This window comes from Musa acuminata, chromosome BXJ2-5 (genome assembly GCF_036884655.1).
Source record: "Musa acuminata AAA Group cultivar baxijiao chromosome BXJ2-5, Cavendish_Baxijiao_AAA, whole genome shotgun sequence".
NCBI classification, from domain to species: Eukaryota; Viridiplantae; Streptophyta; class Magnoliopsida; order Zingiberales; family Musaceae; genus Musa; species Musa acuminata.
The window spans coordinates 45,404,792-45,432,083 of record NC_088342.1 but is presented as its reverse complement, the minus strand read 5'-3'; the positions used below and the strand labels follow the sequence as shown (position 1 = coordinate 45,432,083).

At 38.4% G+C, this 27,292-nt stretch overlaps 3 protein-coding genes and 1 long non-coding RNA gene across 8 annotated transcripts; 3 read left to right on the top strand and 1 right to left on the bottom strand.

Annotated features, from left to right (window-relative positions):
• Nucleotides 1-979: 979 nt before the first annotated feature.
• LOC103986530 (agamous-like MADS-box protein AGL80) lies at nt 980-1,693 on the top strand. The gene has a single exon (XM_009404547.2). The coding sequence runs from the start codon at nt 980-982 to the stop codon at nt 1,691-1,693; it is 714 nt and encodes a 237-aa protein (XP_009402822.2).
• Nucleotides 1,694-7,100: 5,407 nt separating this feature from the next.
• Nucleotides 7,101-14,753, top strand: LOC103986531 (putative ABC transporter C family member 15). Of its 2 annotated transcripts, XM_009404548.3 has the most exons (10): nt 7,102-8,211; nt 8,295-9,721; nt 10,415-10,501; nt 10,821-11,423; nt 11,615-11,779; nt 12,323-12,617; nt 12,701-13,221; nt 13,297-13,360; nt 13,781-14,020; nt 14,207-14,753. In XM_009404548.3, exons 1-10 carry the CDS (start codon nt 7,803-7,805, stop codon nt 14,326-14,328), a joined length of 3,933 nt encoding a protein of 1,310 aa, XP_009402823.3. In that variant the 5' UTR covers nt 7,102-7,802; the 3' UTR covers nt 14,329-14,753. The 2 variants fall into 2 exon arrangements, with proteins under 2 accessions (XP_018681794.2, XP_009402823.3); XM_018826249.2 differs by lacking the exon at nt 14,207-14,753 and having other exon boundaries at nt 7,101-8,211; nt 13,753-13,889.
• LOC108952893 (uncharacterized) lies at nt 8,614-19,553 on the bottom strand. Of its 4 annotated transcripts, none has more exons than XR_010487163.1 (9): nt 19,080-19,553; nt 18,923-18,994; nt 18,663-18,717; nt 11,605-11,797; nt 11,405-11,455; nt 11,102-11,200; nt 10,775-10,905; nt 8,870-9,271; nt 8,614-8,752 (listed from the first exon to the last, which is right to left on the bottom strand). It is a non-coding gene; the product is annotated as an uncharacterized LOC108952893 (long non-coding RNA). The 4 variants fall into 4 exon arrangements; XR_010487162.1 differs by having other exon boundaries at nt 8,924-9,271; XR_010487164.1 differs by having other exon boundaries at nt 8,924-9,271; nt 11,432-11,455.
• A 1,620-nt stretch (nt 19,554-21,173) lies between these two features.
• Nucleotides 21,174-26,385, top strand: LOC135613008 (glyceraldehyde-3-phosphate dehydrogenase 2, cytosolic). Its single transcript, XM_065109884.1, has 12 exons — nt 21,174-21,315; nt 21,430-21,453; nt 21,568-21,668; nt 21,934-22,049; nt 22,161-22,260; nt 22,939-23,085; nt 23,175-23,235; nt 23,341-23,438; nt 24,272-24,414; nt 25,721-25,804; nt 25,931-26,020; nt 26,121-26,385. Exons 1-12 carry the CDS (start codon nt 21,312-21,314, stop codon nt 26,164-26,166), a joined length of 1,014 nt encoding a protein of 337 aa, XP_064965956.1. The 5' UTR covers nt 21,174-21,311; the 3' UTR covers nt 26,167-26,385.
• The last annotated feature ends 907 nt before the right edge of the window (nt 26,386-27,292 follow it).

The window sequence follows — 27,292 nt, the reverse complement described above, 5'->3', positions numbered from 1 at the left end:
TCTCATGCAAGGGGGATCTCCGCCATGACTTGGCCATGCAGCGAGCGACGGAGACGAGTCAAGTCGGGAAGACAAGCAGTCATAGTCATGACGAGCTGATAGGTGTGTTCTCTTCCCGAGTAATCTGATGGAATCTGTCATGGTGTTGTGGTATTCTTAAGCTCCTTATGGGGATATTCTAATCCAATAGAATTAACAGCACATAAGAATATTCACATTTGTAATATACACAGATTTGGATTATTGGGTGTTATAATTCCACTGCACTATTAACTAACATATAACAATAATATAATATAATATATAAAGTAGTATAACATAAACTTAAGCACCAAATAGTGTACAATACAGCACATAAAATAAAAATAAAAATGTAAAAAATTATATTTCAAAAAATAATTTTAAAAGGTGAATTGATTTATATTGATTTTATTGGATTCCAACAAATAAACCAAACTGGTCATGCAATTTTGACCCTTCCAATTTCAATTCTATTTGAAATTATAACCCAAATTATAAGTATTACATTGCTCTAATTTATGCTAAAATTCTATTATTTCCCCATTTATAAGGTCTCACCTTTGTCATATACAAAGATATTAAGATTTGGATTAGTGGGTGTTATAATTTCAATACAATTATCAATATTTATATTTTCATTTTGATACCTAAGCTTGCATATAACATAATATGATATGATACATAAAGGACTAAACTTAAGCACCAAATAATGTAAGATACAACACATAAAATAAAAACAAATATGAAAACGAATATACAATAAATATATGTATATATATAATTTATATTAATTCTATTGGATTCTAACAAAGAAATCAAACTGGTCAATGGAATTTTGACCATTCCAATTTCAATTCTATTGGGTTTCCTTCTCTTACCTCAATCGCCTGCCTATTTATGGGATTGGAGGTCTCTCTCGAAGTATATCGACCTAACTTTCGTGTTGGTGCTGTCCTCCATGGCGCCGTCCGACGAGCAGCGCCGCAGCCAGAAGTCCATCATCCGCTCCCTCGACAAGCGCAGCAAAGGCCTCTGCAAGAAGGCTACCGAGCTCTCCACCCTCTGCAACGCCGACGTCTGCCTCGTCTGCTACCGTCCCGGCGCCACCGCCCCGGTCGTGTGGCCCGAAGACCCCACTCGTGTCGGCCGCACCATCGGCCGCTACCTCGCCGCCTCCCCCTCCAAGAAGCTGGCCAAGAACCAGGTCAGCTTCAAGAACCCCAACCCAGGCCAAGCCCAAGAAGCCGTCACGAACAACGACGACGACGACGATGAGGAGGAGGAGGAGGAGGAGGAGTGTAAAGAGGCCAAGGCCAGGAACGGCAAGAAGAAGGTGGTGGATACAGAGGACCGTCTCCGGTTACCATGGCCGGACGACGATTGCGCGCTGGGGTCTCTGGTGGAGGCGTTGGACTCTAGGCTGAAGAAGGTGAGGGACAGGATCGAGCAGCTGGTGGCAGAAGACATAGCGTCGACCTCGACGGCACCGGCACCGCCGGATAAGTACTCGACCGCCACAGGAGGCGCCTCCACAAGCTGCAGCGCTTATAGGGAACCACCGGCTCCGGCGTTCGCCGCCGTCTGCCCATGCATGTACTGCCCTCTGCACGGGTACTGGGCCATTCGACGTCTGCATGGCCAAGACCGAAACCGAAGGGAAGACAGGAGTTGACCGCAAGCCAAGAGTTGACTCAATCATCATAGTTAGTTACCGGGGCTAATTACATATTATCCCTATACTTAGAACCTATTAATATTATGATATCTATATTTAAAAATTTTAAATTAATTTTTTTTATAATTTTAAAAATATAATAAATAATTTAATTTATCGTAATATCATTAATTAAAAAGATGAGTACAAATATAATTTTGATATTTTTTATTTTTATTTTTATCTCAGTACAACTGACTGACGATATCAAGATAAATGAGATTATTTATTTTACTTTTAGAATTATAGAGATCTCAATATAAATTTTTTTTAAATACAAAGGCCTTAATATTAATAGGATCTAAATATAAAGAATAATATATAATTAACCCTAATTAAGTGAATTGGAGGCATTTATGTGTCCGCCTCATATTAATTTTGTTTATATTATTAAGGAAGCTGTTGACTTTTGTGTTGCTTTTGTATTAAGAATACGGCAATAAAATCAATGAATTATTGGCAATAATCTTACATAATCGAATCATAAAAATCAGAGCCCGAACGGGTCGAGTTCGACTACACCGAATGCTTCTATTCCGAGTCTACCTATCCCAATATTCCTTTGGTCTTATCGGTCGGATCCCGATCTTCCCACTTTTTAAATGTCTGATCAAATATTATTTTAATAATAATAATAATATGATAAAAGTATTATTTTTTTATTAAAAATAATTTTTGATAAGTGACAATTCGAGGTGTAATGTGGGCTTGGCCAAGTCATCATTGAACCCAATTTGCCATAGCAATAGCTTTATATGGGCCGGCCCAATAAGGCCCAACTCATTATTATATCCACGTCCTAAAAATCTTTCGTATTTTTCCCATATTTCATTTGATTCAATTGATTACAATACATATTTACGAGTAATATTTTTGATACTTAAAAAAAAATTCTAGAGAACTTAACACGTGAATATCGAAATGGTACGTAACAACAAAATTTATTACGTAAGATCGAAAATATTTATATAATTTAGAGAATATTTTCTTAGACGATAATACATAAGAAGCTCGATTATAAATATTATATTCTCTCTTCTCTCCCCTTCTTCGACACTCTCTTAATATTTAATCTTAAGCTTTATCAACTCGTGTGTCGGAATGATTGAGCCAAAAAATCAATCTTCTTTGGTGATCAAATCTTATAATATAATAGATTATGAAAGGGACACATCAATCTCACATCCACGACATTAATAGAGTGGTTGGATAATCACACACCAATTTTAATATTATATTTATTATAAATAATTCGTATAGATCAACATGGATAATATTTATTTATTTATTTATTTATTCATTCGGTTTCAATTATTAAAAAAATAAATTATTTCATCAATATTTAAACTCAAATCATTACGAGTTTTAAAGTAAAAAATCATCACACCATACAATCTATTTATTTTATTTTATTTTTATTTAATTAAAAAAAAGTTAGCTAGTTTTAAACGTTGTGATTTCGATTTCTAGGAATCAGAATCAAACCGTATGGCCCCATTTCGGTTCAAAACTATTAAATCATCGACCGGATTCTGATTCGGATTCGATTTCGATTTCAATTCGGCATCCACCAACCCATATGTTCAAAGGCAACGTGACGTCGACGAAGCTGGCAGCTGACGTGGGAGGCTTACGTGATCGAACCTGTCCTGACGTGTCCACGTTTCCAGGAACGTTTCTGGGTCAACGATTCGTCCCGCTATTCGGCATTATATTATGACTTCATCTTCGACGTAGCCTTGTCTACCTGCAGTTCATCGGATAAGCTTGGGTTTCTGGAAAGACGAAGAAGTCTCCATGCACCGAGTCGCCTTGTTTGCTAGCGCGGAGGTTAGCACGCCAACCACAGTAGTCTTCTTCTTCTTCCTCATTAGATAAGCATGCAGGCAGCCACTGCCACCGTTGCTTGTCAACGAATATATTCCCACATCAAGAATCATGTTGATGATGCTAATCGTCATCAACAACAGCTATCGATGGAGAGAGAGAGAGAGAGAGAGAGAGAGAGAGAGAGAGAGAGAGAGAGAGAGAGAGAGAGAGAGAGAAGTGTGCGTGTGGTGTGAAGGAGAAGGAGACCGAGAACAGTGATGTGTGTGTTATGAGAGGGATGCTATGTCGACACTGTGTGTTCATCTCCATCTCTCTCCCGTAATTTGACTGCAGAATTGTATTGATGTTTCTGTGGAATGTGTGTACTTTGGGTGGATTAGATAGAGATGATCAAGTGGAACAATGAGGACATTGGCAGCAGCTATCCTTTTCTTGTATGCGTGGATTTTAGAGTGGGATGCTGAGAGCATTAGAAGCTGATATGTTGAAGCTGATATCTCTCCTTAGGGCTTCGAGTCCGCATATATATACATAGAATATTTCAACAATGTCCTACTTGACTAGGTGGGATTTGTCGTTCAACGCAAGCCATCCTCCACGTGTTTTGATTGGTTGGGCTCAATGAAAACTGAGTTATCGAGAGATCGATAAAATAATATTGAGTCAGACATCAATTCAATCCAAAAACTTAATCTATTAAGTTGTGTGAATCTAATTCGTAACTATTCTTTTAATTCTATTTTCGATTTTTCTTAGTGTAAGCTGATGAAAAGAATAGAAGATAAAAACAATTAATAAAGAAGCTTTATTGAAGAAGTGAAAAAACTTTGTTGAAGAAATGAAAAATGCTTCAATACATTAACTTCATCTCCTATTTATAGAGAATAGAGGATTTTACTCAACAGAATAGAGAGATTTCGGGAAATCTTATCTGATAGAAATAATAGACGATAAGAACAATATAATATAAGAAGCTTTATTGAAATAGAGAAACTTTAGCTTTAATCTATTAACATGTTCCCTCTCCTATTTATAGGAATTAGGAGGAAGGATTTCCCTAACAGAATAGAAGATTTTCCTCAACAGAATAGAGAAATTTCCTCATATAGTTAGGAAAATCTTATCTTCTATCATGCCCCCGCAAGATGGTGCTCCTGACAAGGATACCAATCTTGGATTGATGCAAAGAATTGTTTACAAGCAAGAGGCTTCATGAGTAAAATAAGCGTAGATCGCTGCTGCTGCTGCTGCGATTGCTGTTGTTGTGATGGCACATGCGTTCCCTTCATTCTCCTTAAGTCTGCCGAATGTTGATAGATCAGCAAAGACTACCGCGGTGAGGAAGATGAGGATTGACCACGGAGCCTCTTAGGAATGCAACGGCGTTGGTCACTGGCCGAAGGGTGAAGCTTTACTTTTCTCAGCAACGTTGGTCGCTGGCCGAAGGCAAGAGCGAAGCTTCGCTTTTCTCAACGACGTTGGTCGTGGTTGCGATTACGACGGCTGCGACGGTAGAGAAGAAATCTACAGCAATGTTGCAGTGTTGCTACTATAGCAAAGGAGGAAACTGCAACAGAGTGATAGAAATAATAGAAGATAAGAACAATAATTGAAGAAGCTTTATTGTATAAATGAAATAGCTTTAGCTTGAATCTATTAACATGTTCCCTCTCCTATTTATACAAATTAGGAGGAAGGATTTTCCTAACAGAATAGAGGATTTTCCTCAACAGAATGAGAAATTTCCTCATATAGTTAGGAAAATCTTATCTTCTATCATGCCCCCGCAAGATGGTGCTCCTGACAAGGAGCACCAATCTTGGAATCTTGGATCGATGCAAAGAATTGTTTACAAGCGAGAGGCTTCATGAGTAAGATAAGTGTAGATCGATGCTGCTGCTGCTGCGATTGCTGTTGCTGTGATGGCACAGGCGTTCCCTTCATTCTCCTTAAGTCTGCCGAATGTTGACAGATCAGCGAAGACTACCGCGGTGAGGAAGATGAGGATTGACCACGGAGCCTCTTAGGAATGCAACGGCGTTGGTCGCTGGCCGAAGGGTGAAGCTTCACTTTTCTCAGCGACGTTGGTCGCTTGCCGAAGGCAAGAGCGAAGCTTCGCTTTTCTCAACGACGTTGGTCGTGGTTGTGATTACGACGGCTGCGACGGTAGAGAAGAAATCTACAGTAATGTTGCAGTGATGCTACTACAGCAAAGGAGGAAACTGCAACAGAGGAGGAAGCTGTAGCAGAAGAGGAAGTTGTAGCAAAAGAGGAAGGAAAATAGCTACAACGAGGAAGAAAGGTGGGGCAGTGCTGATGAGCGCAGCACTAGAGATGCCGTAGCGGAAGGGAACGGACGTTGGCACAGAGTGGCAATGGAGAAGATTGGCAGCGAGAAGAGAGCTTGCTCTAGGCAAGTGGCTCTGATACCATGATAGAAATAATAGAAGATAAGAACAATAATTGAAGAAGCTTTATTGTATAAATGAAATAGCTTTAGCTTGAATCTATTAACATGTTCCCTCTCCTATTTATAAGAGGAAGGAAAATAGCTACAACGAGGAAGAAAGGTGGGACAGTGCTGATGAGCAGCACTAGAGATGCCGTAGCGGAAAGGAACGGACGATGGCGCAGAGTAGCAACACCAATGATGAATTGACAGCGAGAAGAGAGCGGCTCTGATACCATGATAGAAATAATAGACGATAAGAATAATATAATATAAGAAGCTTTATTGAAATAGAGAAACTTTAGCTTTAATCTATTAACATGTTCCCTCTCCTATTTATAGGAATTAGGAGGAAGGATTTCCCTAACAGAATAGAAGATTTTCCTCAACAGAATAGAGAAATTTCCTCATATAGTTAGGAAAATCTTATCTTCTATCATTATCTTCGCAAAGAATGGTTTACAAGCGGTGACTGGCGTAGTTTCGCTTTTCTCAGTGACATTGGTCGCTGGCCAAACGTAAGAGCGAAACTTCGCTTTATTGAAGAAATGAAAAATGCTTCGATACATTAACATGTTCCTCAAACAGAGATTTCCCTATATCTTCTATCATAAACGAGAGAAAGAGGAAACTAACTAACCAAGATTTTTTCATGGTTTGATTGACTATCATTTGATTATTAGAATATATATGGTTGAAATCTAATCGATAATAGTAAGTATTTAAAAGGTAATTTGGTTGGTTTGTTTTTAATAATTATATAATCAAAATTTTATAATTAGGAAGTATTAACATTTATTGATCATTATCGTAAGGCAAAGATTAGGTAGCAACTAAAACACCACTTATATTAATTTGCATTTATGAATTGACTAATTGAGACTCGATGTTACGTATGGAATCAAATCAATGCTTACTAATTTATATATCATATCAGATTTAAAGATGACTAAAAGTTTGTTGGATATGCCAATAAGCAACAAAATTAAATTAGATTTTGGTTTATAACTTAATGATTCGATCTGATGGGATAATTGATATATTATTATCTTTGGTGAGTCTAAAATAAAATACAATTCATTGCTATTTCTGACAGCACACGTTGACGTATCCGATGACGAATCGTCGCCAGGATGGCATCAGAGCGGCACGTGTGCCGGTCCTCGTCATCCTTACATGCATGCACTAGTACTCCACTTTAATTTTCGTGCGTGAAGAGTCGGAACTTACCATTAATATACAGAGAGTTTGGATCCGAGTCGAAGAAGAGCACAGATTTAAACTAATTGACCTATTGAAACTTTCGATTCGCATTTGGTACGACTCCGTATGATACCAAAATCACTATTCGAATTTACTACTAAGAGGGCAGCAGTGAATCCCGGGATTCCGTGCACCACGGGATATCACACGATTTGGTTTCCCCTTATGTGCATCTCCATATATAGGGGAGTCTCCATGTATCACACGATTTGGTTTCCCCCTGCCGTCGTCTCGCAGAGTTGTCTGTCAGACCTGATCTTGTTCTCGTCTTTCTCCTTTGTCTTTCTTCGGATTAAACTTGCATGAGGTCTCCATGAACACGTAGGTGAGGCATCCGTAGATTCCTCTGAACCTTGTGCCGAGGAGGGCAGTGGGATGGGATCTGGTGCTTTGTTTGTTCGTCAAGGACAACCACTGAGAGGGAGAGGATGCATGACAGCAGTATAAATAATGCCCTGAGAGCAGCTTCTCCTTGTTGAACAGCGAGGCTTTCTGGTTTCCGAAGCTTGTCTACTAACTTCTTCCATGGAGATGATGCTTATGGATTACCTTTACGTGGTAATTTTCTCGCTGCTGTTCGCTTGGATTCTTCTGGAGTTTGTAGGATCAAGGAAGAGCTCCCAAAAGGCCAATCCAGAGCTCGAACGGTCGCTGCTGTCAGATGAGAATGACGGTGTCGCCGGAGATGGCTTCACCGTGGCTGGGAACTGGAGCCGCCTCACGTTTCGCTGGCTGAATCCGGTCTTTGAGAAGGGCCGAGCTGAGAGGCTCGAGCTCTCGCATCTTCCCGGAGTTCCTCCGTCCGAGACTGCGGAGAGCTCCTTCTCCTTGTTGCAAGAGTCGCTGGGAGGCCAGAAGCCGTCGTCAACTAAGCTTCTGGGAGTCGTCGTTCGAGTAGTTTGGCGGCCTTTGGCTTTGAATGCCGTCTTCGCTGGTACAGAAACCTTCACATGCTCTGCACTAGCCAACCTTCTCTTCCTCTGATTTGACCGCGTTCACAAGGAACGTGTTATGCAGGAATCAACACGTTCGCATCCTATCTCGGACCTCTCCTGATCACCAACTTCGTGGGATTCATCTCCGGAGAAGATTCGAGCGACGGGCTGTACAACGGATACGGACTGGCTGCTCTGTTCTTCCTGGCGAAGACGGTGGAGTCACTGACGCAGCGGCAATGGTACTTCGGCGCACGCCAAATCGGCGTGCGAGTTCGAGCAGCGCTCATGGTTGCCATCTACAACAAGTCTCTCGCGATCAAGCACGCCGGCGCCAGCACAGGAAAGATCGTCAATTTTCTCGACGTGGACGTCGAAAAGATCGCTGACTTCTTCTGGTACATCCATGGCGTTTGGTTGCTCCCCTTGCAGGTCACCCTGGCTCTGCTCATCCTTTACAGAAACCTCGGTGCGGCAGCCTCGTTCTCGGCGCTCGCCGTGACGATCCTGGTGATGGTGTGCAACACGCCGCTGGCGAATCTGCAACAGAGGCTCCACTCTAAGATCATGGAAGCGAAGGACGGGAGGATGAAAGCCACAGCAGAGACATTGAAGTGCATGAGAGTATTGAAACTGCATGCTTGGGAAACAGCTTACTTGAACAAGTTGCTCGAGCATAGAAATGTGGAGAGGAGTTGGCTCAGGAGATACCTCTACACATGCTCCGCCATTGCCTTCCTCTTCTGGGCGTCTCCCACTTTGGTTTCAGTCGTCGCCTTTGGTGTCTGCATACTCGTGAGGGCACCCCTGACCGCCGGCACGGTGCTCTCAGCTCTGGCCACGTTCAGAATCCTGCAAGAACCAATCTACAATCTCCCAGAGCTGGTCAACATGATCGCACAGACCAAAGTCTCGATCGACAGAATCCAGGACTTCATTAAAGAAGAAGAACAGAAGCGGTTGAAGCCAAGCAACCAATCCGAGACCTCAGACATCGGAGTAGAGATCGAGCCGGGGGAGTACACCTGGGAAGCTGATTCCATGTCGAGAACACCCACACTGAAGATTGAAAAGAAGATTCATATCATGAGAGGAGAAAAGGTCGCGTTATGCGGGGCTGTTGGATCAGGAAAATCCAGCTTCCTCTGTAGCATCATAGGAGAGATTCCATGGATTAGCGGAGGAAGAGTTAGTGTCTTAGGATCGAGAGCATATGTTCCTCAAAGTGCTTGGATCCAAACCGGAACAATACAGGAGAACGTATTGTTTGGGAAGGAGATGGACAAGAGATGGTACAGGGAAGTGATGGAAGCTTGTGCTTTGGATAGAGATGTTGGAGCATGGGCGGATGGGGACTTGACTGTGGTAGGAGAGAGGGGAATTAATTTGAGTGGAGGGCAGAAGCAAAGGATTCAGCTGGCAAGAGCCATCTACAACAATGCAGATATCTACTTGTTGGATGATCCCTTCAGTGCTGTGGATGCACACACCAGGAGACACCTCTTTAAGGTATGAGCATGTTGTTTTCTGAGTGAAATCATGGTAGGTATGACAGGTTTGGTTATCTGATCATATAACTTTGTCATTTTGACTAAGATTTCAATTGGGTAACAACTAATCACAAGAACTTAGGCTATTAGGAAAAAGTTTAAGACGATGATTTAGTCGACACAAGAACCTAACTAAATTTAAAGAGTGCATATACAAACTCATGATCTGTTTTGATACCATGATAAAATTTTCACCTGATGATCAGAATTCTCGAAAGCCTGAATTTTTAGGGAGATGATCAATTTATACTTGGAACTCTCACAGTTTTAACTCTGCATTATCACAAAATGGTGATTAGATGGCCATAGCCAAATTGATTTGAGATAAGAAAATTCCAGTGTTCTTATCACACTCACTAATTGGTCCATACAACTGCAAGGATATTGCAAAATCAGGAAATATATACAAGGCAAAGTCCAGGAAATGATGGTCTGGTGATGATCTCTGTAGAATAGAATTTCAAAGAACATCCAGGTTTTTCAAATCAGATATCAAGTATAAAGTGGTTCTTCCCTAAAATTCCACCACTTCTTCATGAGTTTTTTTCAACAATTTTTTCATGGTTTCAAGATGTTCGATTATATTTTAATAGATGATCTATTGATTTTCCAAAGATGGAGTATCTGACAAAAAGCTAGGGCTTGTGTGCAGGAATGTTTGATGGGGCTTCTGTCCGGTAAGACGGTCATTTATGCCACACATCAACTGGAGTTCATAGATGCAGCGGATCTTATCCTGGTAACCTCAAAAATTTCTATATTCATTCCAGTTAAAGCACATAATATTGGGTAAATTTTCTTCGATAGTTTGATCGGCTTATTATATGCTAGTGAAAGCCTGCTACTAGTGTAATTAATAGCGTGAAACAGTTGCTGTAACAGTGCATTTTGTTTCATGGTTAAGTATAAGTCACTAGACAACAACTCATCATGATCCATGGGGATAATATTTATGATTATAATATATAGAGAAAAATGTGAAGCAGAAGAAAAGCTTGCAGTGATCTCATACCTGATAATGAAGACTAAAATTTATTTCCTTCACCAACATTTTTCAGGTCTTGAAAGATGGGAAGGTGGTTCAATCTGGTAAGTACGAAGATCTGATGATGGACAGCAATGGAGACCTTGTTCAGCAAATAGCTGCACATAATCAATCATTAAGCCAAGTCAGTCCATCAAAAGAGCACAGTTCATCAATAACCACAAGACACAGGATGAAGCAAGAAAATCATGTAGAAGTAAAACTCTTTGATCAAAGCAAAGTCTCCAAACTTTCAGAGAGATCATGTGAAGAAGAAAGGGAATTTGGACGGGTGAAATGGCATGTCTACCGTACCTTTGTGACTTCAGCATATAAAGGGGCTTTTATTCCAGTACTACTGTTCTGTCAAGTTCTCTTCCAGGGTCTACAGATGGGCAGCAACTACTGGGTTGCCTGGGCAACCGAAAAGGAAGATCGAGTCAGTAGAGAAAAATTGATTGGAATTTTTATTCTACTGTCTGCCAGCAGCTCAGTGTTTGTATTAGGAAGGGCAGTTTTGCTTTCAACCATTGCCATTGAGACAGCTCAGAAGCTATTTGTTGGAATGATAACAAGCATTATTAAAGCACCAATGTCATTTTTTGACTCAACACATACCAGCCGAATTCTTAACAGGGTCAGTACCTAATGTTTCTCCTATTATTGCTCCTGTTTCAGAAGGCAAAGTAGTTATCACAACATATCTCTTCATTAGTACAGCAAGATTAACAGTATTTAGTGTACTTCGATTTACCTCTAAGAGCTTTGATAGTTTCAGAAACTTGCAGAATATCATGCAGTGAATTTAACAACCTTACCCTTTTTCAGTCTTCAACAGACCAGAGTACTGTTGACACAGATATTCCATACAGAGTGGCGGGATTGGTTTTTGCACTTATTCAGCTTCTGTGCATCATTATTCTCATGAGTCAAGTGGCATGGCCAGTATTGATTCTCTTCATTGTTGTATTCACAATCTCCATCTGGTATCAGGTAAGTGAAATGACGATCCTGTAAAATTTGCAGTGTTAACATGTATAAGAAATTATCCATTGCCATCTTTTACAGGATCTCATTAGATAAGGTAAATAATATGTTATAAAGAGAAAGAAGTGAAAAAAAACATTTTTTAGAGCATAATGTTCACCTTTGCAATTTTTGTTATTGTCTAATATACCCAAACATCATTGTTTATTCAATCAACAATGGTCTGCCGTTTCATAAAATGTCTAGATGGCTAATTCCTCTTTCTTGTCTTCCTATCCTCCTGCCCTTTTGTATACCTGTTTCTTTTTTTTCTCTGACTCCACATACTTTATCTTCTTGTCGGTTTCAAATCCTTTGTAAAATAATAAAGAACATTAACTAATCTTGTAAATAGAGATTCCTAAGCCCCTCAACTTGTTCATTGTGGCATTCACACTTCTGATCCTTCTACTAGACCAAAACTTCCATTTTGTAGTGCATAAGTGTATTGCTCATAACTTTATTAGCTTTCAGTTGTTCTCTGTCTAAAGGGTCACTGACTGATTGCAGAATTACTACATCAGTGCTGCTAGAGAACTAGCTAGAATGGTTGGAATTCAAAAAGCTCCTATCCTGCATCATTTCTCTGAATCACTTGCTGGAGCTGCTACCATCCGCAGCTTCAATCAGGAAGAGCGCTTTCGTAAAAGGAACCTCACCTTGATTGATGACTATTCACGAATTACCTTTCACAACTATGCAACCATGGAATGGCTCTCGGTTCGAATCAACTTTCTGTTCAACCTAGTATTCTTTGCAATGCTAACCATCTTGGTGTCCATGCCCAGAAATACTATTGATCCCAGTAAGTTCTATTCAAGTATCACGATAGTAATTATTTTGGGTGGTATGACTACAGAGAAAATGCCTAACTTGATTTTATCTCAGGCCTTGCAGGACTTGCTGCAACATATGGCTTGAACCTAAATGTACTACAGGCATGGGTTATATGGAATATCTGCAATGTGGAGAACAAGATGATCTCGGTAGAGAGAATTCTGCAATTCTCAGCCATACCTAGCGAGGCTCCTCTGGTAATTGAGCATTCCAGGCCAGAAGAAAACTGGCCCACATCTGGAACCATTGAACTCGATGATCTCAAGGTTCGTTACAAACCTAATCTTCCGATGATCCTAAAAGGGCTCAGTTGCACTTTGCCTGGAGGGAAGAAAATTGGAGTCGTGGGCAGGACAGGAAGTGGGAAATCGACACTCATCCAAACTATTTTCAGAGTAGTAGAACCAACATCAGGAAGGATAGTGATTGATAGCATAGATATTAGCCGAATTGGTTTACATGACTTGAGATCTAGGTTGAGTATAATACCACAAGAACCAACACTTTTCCAAGGAACTGTGAGAACAAACTTAGATCCTTTGCAGCAGCACCCAGACTCCGAAATCTGGGAGGTAAAGAACTAATAATGCTTTGTATTTATTTGTTATTTTATGAAGTTAGCAGTTGACTGAAGCAAACTCTTCCAGGCACTCTACAAGTGTCAACTTGGAGAGATAGTAAAACAAGATCAGAGACTGCTTGATGCACCAGGTAATTTAATGTCTATATGCAAATGCATTCAAGTTCCTTACAAGTTTTGATCAACTAGTAAATCAACTATATTGTTTATTTCTCAAAAGGAACAAATCAACGACATGAAGAATTATAAAAACCATTCCAAGAAGCACTTAAGTGAACTCATCAAATTGTTGCCGGGTGACATTTTACACATTTTTTGTTCGTTTTAGGCAGTTAAAAGTTGCAGTGTGTTAAAAATACGCTTATAATAAACTTAAAAAAACACAACTGTTGAACTTTGTAATATTACTTTCCTTTTCATCGGACATTCATGCTGCAGACCTATTGTTCCACAGCATACATCAAGATCATTACGAAAACTAGCTTAAAGTTTAGTTCCTTCTGTTTCTATGTTTGTCCTTCAGATAACATGAGACAGGAATTATGATACAGTTGCTGAAGATGGGGAGAATTGGAGTGTTGGGCAGAGGCAGCTTGTTTGCTTGGCAAGGGTGCTGTTAGACAAGAGGAGGATCCTAGTTTTGGATGAGGCCACAGCATCAGTAGACACAGCAACTGATAATTTTATTCAGAAAACTATCAGAGAAATAACCAATAACTGCACTGTCATTACAGTGGCACATCGAATACCCACCGTCATTGACAGTGATCTGGTTCTGGTTCTCGATGAAGGTAAAACTCAACAATGGTGAAAAAATAGGGTGTCTTTTCATGTCCAATTTTGAGTCTATAAGAAGTACAAAATGTCGATATTACTGCAAGTCTCATTTATTATATTTATTGTAATTCTCTATCTTTTTCTTTAAATTCATGGCACAAAACATCTAATCATCTCTTTTTGTTCGCCCCTGGTTGCAGGAAAAATTTTGGAGTTCAGTTCTCCTAAGGAACTTCTCAAAGATGAATCATCGGCCTTCTCAAAATTGGTGATCGATTTTCTTGGGAGGTCCAAGAGTAATCATGAATTAGAACTTGAATGAAAGCAACTAATAGGTGGTTAGTACACAAACATCAGAAGATTCTGCATTCATTCTGGAAATACAATCATCTAATGACATAGGAATTAACACCGATATACAGAGAAAAAAGTTGCTTTCTATAGGATACATGCACTAATATGTATAGTAACAGAGGAAAAAAACGGGAAGAAAGAAAGAGCGGATGGAAATTAATGGGACATGTTAATACTCTTCCAGAGTGTAAAAAACTAGTGTAGCATGCTTCTGCTGTCAGACCATACTTTTTTTATGCTAAGAAAAAGGTATCGTAGTACACAAAGCTACCTCCAATGTGGAATCGAAGGATGGTCAATGCATATAGTGTTACACTGCTAGTTATAGGTGCTCAGCAAGCATTATGATGTTCAATATAAAATACTTTATATTATATTGCTTATTGCATGCTAGTCATAGGTGCCTTCTAATATAAAATACTTTATATTATCTATTGCATATATTGTGATTTTCATGGATCTGTGTAATGAAAATCGGATCGTGATAAGATTATGATAATGAAACCGATTCGCGTTTAAACATGACTGGTGTGTTATATACCTGTCCATATGATGAAAACGGTTGGTCTCATAGTTGCTCGTGTGATGATACTAGGGATACCATGCAAGTGCTCATCGGAGAATGAGTTTACTGATTGATTCACTCATGGAATGTTGGATGGTTGGTGATACCTCATTGTCAGATAACGATTCAATCTTCCCAATGGTGTATCTGGTCCTTATTGAATCACGAATTTTGATGATGAAATTAATTGATATTGTTTATCTGATCTATATTTTAAGTGATGTAGGAAGTTTCGATTAGGGAGAGATAATTAAAGCAGGAAGAATCATGTTGGGTCAGAGTAGAACATATCAGACGATTGGATGCCGAGCCGGAGGATCGATCGATGTATCGACAGAAGGCCTTGGGCCATGGGATCGGGCATCGAGCCAAGAAGAGCAAAAATTACACCAAGAAAATCGGAGTTGCAGAGGTCAACTGGTCGATTGGGCAATAGACCGCAAGAGAGGACAATGCGTCGAAGAATCGTCAATGAACCAATGATATGCCGGACAACAATTGATTAGCTTAGTAATAATTGTCTAGATCGAAGTAGGTTTTAAGTATGCAGGATTAACTACGATAACGATCAAGGCATAAAGCAAAATGAAGTTCCGGAGTCAAGAACGAGATTTCGTTGGGAGTTCGTCGAAAGTTCGGACTTCCGTAAGAAGTTCTATCGGAATTGACCGAGAAGTCCAAGAGCTTGCCAAAGAAGCTTATCAGAACTCGCCAAGAAGATCGTCGTGAAGTCCAGGAGTTTCTCGAGAGTCCATTGGAACATTGTCGAGAGATCGTTGAAAGTTCGTTGGAAGTTCGCCGGAAGCTCGCTAGAAGAAACCTAGACTTATCAGATTTATTTAGCTTAGAGTATGCATTAAAATTTATAGTTAGCACATAATTGGGTTGGAATTGTGCCAACTCAATTAAGGGCCAATTGGGCCCAAGTTTGGATTGTGTTGGGCCAAATAAAATGCCCAAACAGTGACCCAACAGGTGGCATCATCGGTGGCACAGTCTCGGAGACTATGTGAGGTAGTGGTACCACCAGATTGGGCGGTGGTACCGCTCAGTGGCAGTGTCAGGCGATGGTACCGCCCAGACATAGTCTCCCAAGCGGTGGTACCGTCCAGTGTCAATGCTGTAGGGAATGGTATCGCCAAGACCCGAGAAACCCAGGATGAGACATTTTTTTGCTTCATTTTTTAAGCCAATTGGGGTCTATAAATACCCTACTATTCCTGCATGGAATAGCAAGAAAGTTGAGCAAAACTCTGTGATTCTAAAGTTGTAAACCTTGTTCGAAAGTTGAGTTCCCTCTTCCTAAATTTTAGAGAGAGTTTTAAGGGAGGTGTGTGAGGGATACCTTATAGAAGAGGGTTGTAAAAGGTTGTCTCATAAACCTGTGAAAAAGAGAAGAGGGGTGTAAAAGGGTAGTTGATCTTCGCCTATTGAAAGAAGATCATTAGTGAATGCCGATGGCCTCGACGGAAAAGGAATCGAGAGTGGATGTAGGTCATGACGACCGAATCACTATAAAATCTGATTTGCATTTATGCTTTGCTATTTACATTTATCGCAAACTGCCATACTTCCTCATTACTTTAGTTGCACACTTTTACGAACGTGTTTCAAGTTAACATATTTCCAAAATCGATTTTAATCGAACGAAAGATTTTCGAACCGACGTAATTTTATCCGCTGCACTAATTCACCCCCCCTCTTAGTGCCGACTCGATCATAACAGTCCTCAGACTTGAGACATCAAGGATATCTTGTATGAGTACTCCACTTTGATACCGGACTTATAGACCTAGAAGTTTTAGATCTAGCACAGTTGGTTATCGGGAGTGACAACCAACATTACGAGGGCTATTGAGTGTCGATAGAAGATCATCTACTCTCGGTGTCATAAGAGAAATATCTCATGTGTTCTTGCTCAAGCAAATCCCTGATTATGGTCATTCGGATTGAGAGAGAAAGAGTTCTCTAGGAGAATCCGATTAGAACGAGACTGAGTAGAAACCATATGAGTCTGATAGCACCATACTCGGTATACGATCTTTGGGATATTAAATGGATGAGAGACTATCGATACATGGTAATTGAGGACAAACAAGTCAAATGGATTGTATTCCCTTGTATTGTCCGAGGACTGCGGCGTAGTGGCCTAATACGTCTGTAGTTGATGAGTCGAGTGAATTATTATGAAGATAATAATTCACCCAGTCAGAAGGAGTTCTGACAGGTATGACTCACGGCCAACTCGATATTAGGCCTAGAGGGTCACACACATATGGTAAATGTTGCGACAAGTAGAAGTTCAAATATGCGATATCCGCTGGAGCCTCGATCTTATTGGATATCGAATAAATCCCTAAATTATTGGATCATATGGATGAGATATAATAAAAGCCAATGAGAGATTATTGGGTAGAGATCTACTAATCTAAGAGGCTTGGGTAATTGGATAGAAATCCAATACCCAATAAGGCAGGATCCATTATGGTTAAGACAATAGTGAGCCTTTATAAATATAAGGGAATCAAAGGGCCATAGACTAGACCCTTTTTGGCTGCCACCTCATATTCTCCTCTCCCCCTCTCCTCCTTAGCCAACAACCCCTATTTGGGTCATGTGGATAACAAGAAGGGTCTTCCCTTTCTTGATTGCATGGTGCACGCAACGAGGAGATTTAAGTAGTGATTTGAGGAGCATCTTCGTAGCTCCTATTGCGTGGATCACTGTTAAAGAGGATAACAGTTGGCCTCCTTTATCCTCTCTCATATATTTGCAAGTTTTCAGGGATATATCATCTCCTTAGGTAACACACATCTCTTAACACACGTGATTTTTCGATTTTGTTGGTTTTTGTGTACCAATCTTGGCACGACGATGAAACTTTCTTTTCTGTCAAAAATTCTGAAATTTTTATTTTTTATTCTTCTGCTGCGCATATGATTGTTGCCTCAGATTTACCAACAACACTTCTCACAAAGAAATTACTTTCTTATCCTAAAACTACGTAGTCGGGTTGCAAAAAAATCAACTACTGCCCTGACACTACGATCTCATCAAAGTTTGTCTTTTCGTATAATAATAAATTTCTGTTGCTGAAATGATGTTTAAGATTTGGAAATTCAAATCCTAGAAAGAATCTCGAAGTTGCCAATTGACAGACATTCGAAGAGAACAAAATTGGAATAGCAAGTTTTCATCACATTGATCGATAAGTTTTTCTTAATTTCAAGGACAACTTCGTACAATAGATGTCGGGACAAGATGTAACCCCATTTTTAGGTAAATTCGCTACATTAGTGAAGCCAAGACAGTGAAACAACATGCAATGATACAGAGTAGTAGTACACTTATCCAGATATCCTTAATTTTGGGTCTAAAAAAACTTGTTTACAGTTGGCATAATCACAGAATACTTCTTCCATACAAATTTTCTCAAACCATGTTCTGTATACCTCTTTCTCAGCAAATTCAAACACTCCTGCAGCTCTTTTGTTAACTCTGTCGAGAGAGGCAAAATTATTTTATGATGCTATTCTTTTGTTTTTTCTTCAAATTAGTATTGATTTAAAAAGTGACAACAACCAATACTTCTTTTGTTGAGGAACAAGCAGAACAATCAAGAAGCTCTGTTACTGCTTATCCTTGAACATATAAATCAAAATGCAAGAGTACATTCAAAATCTGAAATTAAAATATACAATTTAAAGAAACTGAGAACAAAGTCAAGAATGCAATACCAATTGAAAAGGAAGAGAACAAGGCATCACTCGAACATGGAATAGAGCAAGGCCACTGAGATAAACAATGTAAATTAGCTGACAATATATCAATTTATGCCTCCTGTAAGTTTCAAAAAAAGACATTCTAACATAGACACCTAATTAGACAGTTTAGCAAGAAACAGAGATTGAAACTTTCTTTTAACCCTTGTACTTCAAGTGTAAAGCATGCACCATTTCAAGAAGTTCAAAAAGACTAGAAATGGACGCATACATACCTAACTTTGAGGGTTGGTGGAGATGTTTTGCACAACAACAGCTACACCATCTGCTGCAAAGAGTGGGTACACCTGCACATCCAAATGAAATAACATGACACTTTTGTCTTACCAAAAATATCCAATTTTGTTGTCCTAGCATTGCATACACACAGACCTAGGTTTTTGAATGCTGCAAATCTATCAAGTCTCTCAAGTGGCATAATGATCTCAACACAATTTAAAATCTGACACAGATGAAAACAACATCTCAAGCATCAAACAATGAGAAGTTTTTATTTTTGTTTCCCACTTGGACAAAACCACAAACAGTTGTCTGGCAACAGTTGGTTGTCGGAGATGTTGGGGAGCACCAGACATGGAGAAAGCTACTGGGGCTGCAAGCGGCTACAGAGAAGCTCAGACGGGCAGCCGGAACTCAGACGTGCCAAGGCTTTTCCCCTCTGATCTCATCCCATCGATGAGTCTGCCCAAATTTGAGCGACCCGAGAATGGTCCAACTGCCTCAACGGTGAGGAAAAGGGAGAGGTTGACACCAAACATGCTCTTCCAATTTGTGACACTAATACTGCTATACACGATTTTTTAGTGAAAAGTAGTCTGTAGTCTAAAAAAAATGGATAATTTTCACAAAAACATAATTTGCTTATTACCTGACTTTATATATAAATATATACATATATATATATATACATATACATACATATATATATATATATATACATACATATACATACACACACACACATATATATATATATACATATATATATACATACATACATACATACATATATATATATATATATATATATATATATATATATATATATATATATATATATATATATATATATATATATATATATATATACACATATACACACACACATATTTTAAGTTGTTAGATTGATGACTTCATTGTCCTAACCAACAATTATTTCAATAATCATCTTAAGAAAACCCTAATTTTAAATAAACATCAGTGAAGTATAATGAATATTACAATGGAATTTTTGGTAGATTTTTTAGAAAATATCTAGGTATTTTTCAATTGGTACCCGAATTTTATTTTTTTTAAAATAGTAATCCTAATTTAAAAATACTATAAAATGATCTAAATATATTCCTAACTTCAACCAAACTAACTATAAATATAAAATTATGATATTATAATATTCTATGAATAATGACAGCTAAAGAGGCATGATATGATGTCATTTATAATATTTTTTAATGATATTTATAGTAGTTTTAGTATAATAATAAAGTACTATAAATATTATTGAAAAATACTATAAACAAGTGAAATAAAAATATTGTAATAGTTAAAGATGATAATAATAATAATAATAATAATAATAATAATAATAATAATAAATTGATTAAAAACTTTTGAGGGGTATTTCAGATTTTTTTTTTAATTAAAGGTATTATTTGAAAAAAAAGATACCTTTTAGGAAATAAATAAAATATGAATATTTTCTTTAAAAAATAACTCCAATTTTTTTCAGTATTCTTGTGTTGTGTTATGTCATTACATAGTATAGCATATTATAGATCATCTTATATTGTATTACATCATGCCATGTCATACCACACATCATATTAATATATCATATCACATAACATTTATATACCTAAAAGGTCAATAGTGGGCAGTATCTAAAGAGCATTTTCCATGAGAAAGTGAGTTCCCACCCTAAACTTTAGCTATTAAATAATAAGAGGTTAGGCAGTCTTGTAGGTGTTAGTTCATGCCATATGTCACCAAACAATACCAACTCTGTATCAACTATCTCATCCCCTTATCAGATTTTAAGAAATTATTTTCCCCATCAACAAATATTAAAGCCACTTGGTTCCTCTCAACCCCTCCACATTTCATCCCATATAAGCAAGATATTAATCTAATTTATTACAGACTTGATGATGATTAAGAAGAGACAAAAAAAGGTTGGTTTGAAATAAAAAAAAGGGTGATAAAATAAATACATGAAATAAAATAGAGGGTGCACATCGGACTTTTATTTACATGTTCGCCAATTTCTCGTTCACCTACCCGACTTAGGATTGGACGCAGTGTTTTTGTGGGACCCACATATCGAAGAAAATGAGGGCCCCACCACCATCCGGTGTGGTTTTAAATTGTTCCAGTGAACGCGTAGTGGCAGTCTCCGTATATATGTGCGAACTTTAGTGGCATTCATCTTATTCTAATCCCACGAACCCACCATTCGACGCCACGTGTCGCTCTTCGTGTTTGGTTCTACTACTTTTACAGAGGAAGTCGAGAAAGCTCTATAAGAAGTACCTCGGAAACCTCTCCCACCTCGTCGCTCTCCGAAACCTCGACTCGTTTCGTCTCGAATCTTCACCTCCGATCGCCATGGGTACGTCACAGATTCCTTCCTATGTTCCTTGCGTGTTTCTTTTGATCTCGCGTGTTCTGCTTCTCTGTTCTAGTTTTGATTCCCTTTCCTTTTTGTGTGGTAACTTGCTTGCAGCTAAGATCAAGATCGGCATCAACGGTTGGTTCCGCGTTTGTTTGATTCTTCTGTAGTTTTAGGATTTTGATCGGAGTTCGATGAGGTATGGGATCGATCTATGAGCTTCTTTTGGGTTTGATTCATGGTTGTTGGTAGGTTTTGGGAGGATCGGCAGGTTGGTTGCTAGAGTCGCGCTCCAGAGCGATGATGTGGAGCTCGTGGCCGTCAATGATCCCTTCATCTCCACTGACTACATGGTACTTGTCCTTCTGTTCTTTCATGTCCATGTTATTTTCTGATCGTTTTGAATTCAGACATTCGCTGCTTTCAATTTTGCTGGAACGGTATTGGATCTTTGAATTTTGTTGTTTATCCATTAATTTAACTGCAGATTATATGGATTTAGTTGTTTGAGGTTTCGTGATCCATATACTGTCAAAGTTTAAAACATAAGTTGTTTTGCTTGAGCTCTGATGGGGTTGTTCATGGATCTGACTTTCTAAATTGAATAATGATTTGTAGACATATATGTTCAAATATGATACGGTGCACGGGAAATGGAAGCATCATGAGATCAAAGTGAAGGACACTAAGACTCTTCTTTTTGGCGAGAAACAAGTTACCGTCTTTGGCATCAGGTGCCTGTACTGCATTTCTCTTTTCTGTTAAAATTAGCTCGTTAACACTGTGACTGCGTGTTTTTATTTTCATTTTTGTAAACTATTTTAGTTGGTTTTGGTTCTGGTTAGGAACCCTGAAGAGATCCCATGGGGTGAGACTGGAGCTGAATATGTTGTAGAATCCACAGGTGTCTTTACGGACAAGGACAAGGCTGCTGCTCACCTGAAGGTACTTGACGACTTTCATTCACTTTAGATCAATTGTGTCATTGAAGTCAGATTTAACTGATGAAAAATGATTCTAGGGATTGCATAGGTGTAGGATCTTTTTTCATGACTGGGTAATAGTTCCTGTGCTTTGTGTCCTATGCTTGTGATGCACATGGACTGGATGACTTATTAACAAGTTCACCTAGAATTATAGATTTTATCAAATGAATTAGAGGTAAAGTTCTTCCAGACGAATTCATTTTAGGTCATGTCACCTCCCTTAGCTTTACTGACATAATCAGAATGCAAGTCATCTCTCTTAGGTCTACATAATTGAAACATGATGTTCACCTTCACATGTAAATTTGACAACCTGGCTACTTATTTAATCTTAAATTCATCTTTCATGGTGAATGAAATGCATGTTTCAGAATATCTGAAGGCAAGATGCTGAAACAAAAATAAAAAAATTGACCGTAGTTCAAAGCAACAAATTTATATGATGGTGCTATGAGTATCGAAGAGTTTACATAATTTTTCTTCATGAATCTGATAGAAGTGGAGAAAGAGTTTCTATTTTAGTTTGAATTTCAGACTCAGTAGATTTGCTTCTCGTCAAGTGAATGATTTTCCCTCTTTATAAACTAGCATCGTAAGACCATGATGAAGTTTCATTGGTGTATTGATCTACATACAGGGTGGTGCGAAAAAAGTCATTATCTCTGCTCCAAGCAAAGATGCACCTATGTTTGTGGTAGGAGTGAATGAGCATACATACACGCCTGACATCGACATTGTCTCCAATGCTAGCTGTACCACCAACTGTCTTGCTCCTCTAGCCAAGGTAATAACTGCTAAATTTGAGATTCTGCTTTTATCATTATGTTATAATTTGCTATTAGATGACCATGTTGGATTTTCATGATGTGACAGGTCATCCATGATAGATTTGGAATTGTTGAGGGATTGATGACCACTGTGCATTCTATCACTGGTATTGATTCAACGAAAGCTTTAAAGTCCAAAATCGTTTCAACTTTGGGCTTTTTCTCATTTTATCAAGAGTTGGTGAGTGATATGAGCTCTTTTTTTTTGTCAGCCACTCAAAAGACTGTTGATGGACCATCTAGCAAGGATTGGAGGGGTGGACGAGCCGCAAGTTTTAACATCATTCCCAGCAGCACTGGTGCTGCTAAGGTATTTCCTGTAACATATTTTACTGTGTTATATTATGCCAGTGGGCACATTTTCTCAAATGTGTCTGCATAAGCACTTATATGTGCAGGTCACTTTGTCAATTTATGTTCATATCATGTGATTATTTTATGGTTGAGACAGGCCTGATAAAAAATATCGCATTTGGTTGTTTGTCACTCTAGCATTTATAGTTGGGGTAGTTTTAGCTAGCTACTCGGCTTTAGTGTCATTTGTTAAACTACATGCTTGGTTAGCTTTTTTTCAAGGCTACTTTCAAGGCTTTGTCCATGATATTTCCTCTGTTGACATTTTTTTGGGTTTGTTATGACTATCCTTCTTTGTTTTGCATGATTATTAATGGCTTATATTTGTTCATATAGCATGTACAGATACTGTAAGTTTGTCTACTGATAAGTGATAAGTTCTATACTAAAGGATTGTTCATTCGTTGGTCTTTGTGGTGTAATTTATTAGTATATTTTCAAGTTATTAAACCTGATTACTAGACACAAGTTGAGTCTGATATATACATTATCTTCATGTGCTTTGAGAGATCATCAATAGTGTTGTGTTTACTCAAGAAATAACTTCTTTTGATTATGATATATTTTTCCTTCTTCGATGGAACTGAAGCTAACCCAAACAAATATTTTATTTTTCTTCATTTGCACTAAATGCCAATATAATTTAGTCTTTTGAATATGGGAACACTATAATGCTTATGCAACAGTTCTATCAGCTTTTTCTACTTAAATTTGTATGATTAGTTGATTTTCTCATCATGCATTTGTTTTGTGAGTAGGTTTTTAATTATTTCATTCGCTATGTTACAGGCTGTAGGTAAAGTGCTCCCTGCTTTGAATGGTAAATTAACTGGTATGGCCTTCCGCGTTCCAACGGTGGATGTTTCTGTTGTGGATCTCACCGTTAGGCTTGAGAAAGCTGCTTCTTATGAGCAGATTAAGGCTGCCATTAAGTAAGTAGATTAAAATTTCTTGGATTATGTGATCTCTCAATACTATAAAGTTGTAGCTAAGTTGCTGAAACTATGATTGCTTGCTGTAGTTATGTACACAGAGTAGGTTCAGTAGGTTTAGCTTGAATATAATGCCATGAATTTTTCGCATGTAAGCCTCTGAAACTTGTGATTGACAGAACTGACTTCTTATTCCTTCCCCACCAATCCCAATGATTTAATTATAAAAGGTCTAAAATGCGACTTGCAAAGCATCCTTCTAATTATATTTGCCATGTATAGTCTTGATCAACTAGGCTAACTATAAGGTTTGGTGGGTAAGAGAACACGAAGATAGTTTGAGAATCTAGAGTCAAGAAATTGACTTGTTATGCTTTCATCTCAACACCAATGAGTTTACAAGGTTACCTGATGGGACATTTGGTATTTAATGTATTGGGTCACTGTTGACTGCTAGAGGTGAATACACGGTTGTATTCACACTAATTAATTGGTTTAGAGGGGGCATACTAGCTAATTATACAGGGGTTTGTACTAAACTGGATTTAAAGGGCATATATGCAAAAGATCTGAGTGAAGATTGCAATGATTCTTTTACTTCTTGATGACGTAAGCATAATGTGGCAAATCACATTGCAGTTTGAGAAGTTTTTTGGCTTTTGATCATGCTCTCTTTTTTTAGTCTCGTTGTTCTAAGTTTGGCTTTTTGCCACATTTTATGAAATTGTATTCAAAGCACATGCTAAGTGCTTATCAGTGGGTCGTTGCATGCAGCTGGTCAATATGCAAGATAGTGTATATGTGATGTTAGGCTGTATTTGCTGGCACATGTCTTGCTTATATTAAATACTTGGATATACATAGTTAAGCACAAACACAACATACATTAGAAAAATAAGTAGATAAATGCATGCTATGGCCAAATCACAAACAAATGGAATGATATTTATACTCTTTAAGAATTTAAATGATAAGTGTAAGAAACAAACATTTAAATTATATTTGATTGTAGTTATATGCCCATCTGCTGTGATTTAGAATCTTAGATAATGTATCTAATTTAATTATAGAACTATTAACATTGAGAAAAAGATACAAACCTACATACAGTTGTAACTTACGTTGATAGGCTGAGGCCAATATAGATGCACACAGCTGCATATGTAATTGCATACACTGCATATCATAGGCCTTGAGCAATGCTTTCATATGTGGACACTTATGAGCATTATACTGCATGGCAGCGACATAGATTGCTTTATGAGAATGTTTCTCATGTTTACAATTTTGAATTGTTGTACAACAGGGAAGAGTCTGAGGGGAAACTCAAGGGAATATTGGGTTATGTAGAAGAGGACTTGGTCTCCACTGACTTCGTGGGTGATAGCAGGTACCATGTTGAAACTTTTCATTGAAAATGGACAGTCAGTGTTTGATATCCTGATGTGTTAGCACACAATTACTAAATATCAAATTGAGAATGCTAGTTAATTTTTACTTTGATTGCTCGTTTTAGGTCAAGCATTTTTGATGCCAAGGCTGGAATTGCTTTAAATGAGAATTTTGTCAAGGTTGTGGCATGGTATGACAATGAATGGGGCTACAGGTAATTCATCTTTTGTTCAAGACAACAGTGATTAGAGATTATGAGTTTAGCTTGTCAAGTTTCTCCTCCTTTAATTATGTGAATTTTTCTTCTTTTGCAGCTCTCGTGTTGTTGACCTGATCCGTCATATGGCTTGCACTAAGTAAATTATGGCTTGTTGCTGTTTGTATCCTTCCTTTGCTACTTGTAGCTGATGGTGAATAAATGTTTCATGAAAGGCGTCGACTTTCCTATTATCTTTCCACTTTGTTGGGAATCAGATACCATCATTATATGTAAGATGATAATTATTCAGCTGCATATGAATATGAAAGAGCTTTGTTTTGTGCAACAAGTCATTAAAATAATCATAATTAATATTGTCATTTTCATGGTTTCTAAATTCCTCTATAAACTTTCTGCACTCCCACATTGCATTTCCGGATGCTCGCAACCGTATATGATGTCTATAAAGAGCAACTACGAGTCTGTATCTCTGGTCATGCTGCATCTGTCTTTCCATTTTCGATCCTTTTATGTAGTTATTGCAGTAACAGTCTCTTTTGAAGCATTTATGAATACAGTGGAAAAGCTGCTGTCAACATATGAACATACTACGATCTCTTGGGGCACTCGAACATCATCCAGATGTGGCATTGTCTGTATTAACTTTACATACATTTTGACACTTTGTATCTGATTGCTTGCTGGATTATATCATCTGGGCATTGAGGCTTTTGTTTCCAACCTAACAACATGTCACTGCAAAATCGGTAACAAGTCGATCCAGGTTTTTCTTTTCATTATCTGGATTGGGTTCTTCATTGCTAGAAGTTCCAAACTGGAACACGACCTTCACTATTTATTATCTTGTACTAGGAAGACGATGTATAGGTGGAGTTTGACATGGGAGACGCGGAGGAAAAAGGTAATCTAATTCTTTTAGCGACAAAATAGATCAATTTGTTTGTTGGATTAGAATTAATGTACCTTTTTGGTACATGTACCGTCTAATCGTACTGTTTCACCCCTGTTTTCCCAAGTAGGAGTTGACTACTTGTGTCTAGTCAAACTAATACTGCAGCGTTCATGCTTGACCACCAATTGGATGGATGATGTGCGGCTAAGCCGGACGAGTTTCTGAACCGTTTGGGTTTAACATCCGGCCCACTTTTTCGAGACCGATCCCGGCCCACGCGCGGAACCTTTCACATGAACTCCCTTTATAGTGACCTGAACCACACCTGATCGATTGTCAAGTCTGCCCGAGCCAATTGCCGAGAAAGCGTCGCT

Excerpts from the sequence above, each read along its gene's own strand:
- LOC103986530 (XM_009404547.2), top strand. The coding sequence starts at position 980 with ATGGCGCCGTCCGACGAGCAGCGCCGCAGCCAGAAGTCCATCATCCGC.
- LOC135613008 (XM_065109884.1), top strand. Across the intron at positions 22,261-22,938 it reads AGGCTGCTGCTCACCTGAAG|GGTGGTGCGAAAAAAGTCAT; the intron begins GTACTTGACGAC and ends ATCTACATACAG. Across the intron at positions 25,805-25,930 it reads GACTTCGTGGGTGATAGCAG|GTCAAGCATTTTTGATGCCA; the intron begins GTACCATGTTGA and ends TGCTCGTTTTAG.
- LOC103986531 (XM_009404548.3), top strand. The coding sequence starts at position 7,803 with ATGGAGATGATGCTTATGGATTACCTTTACGTGGTAATTTTCTCGCTG. Across the intron at positions 10,502-10,820 it reads ATGCAGCGGATCTTATCCTG|GTCTTGAAAGATGGGAAGGT; the intron begins GTAACCTCAAAA and ends AACATTTTTCAG. Across the intron at positions 11,780-12,322 it reads CAATCTCCATCTGGTATCAG|AATTACTACATCAGTGCTGC; the intron begins GTAAGTGAAATG and ends GACTGATTGCAG.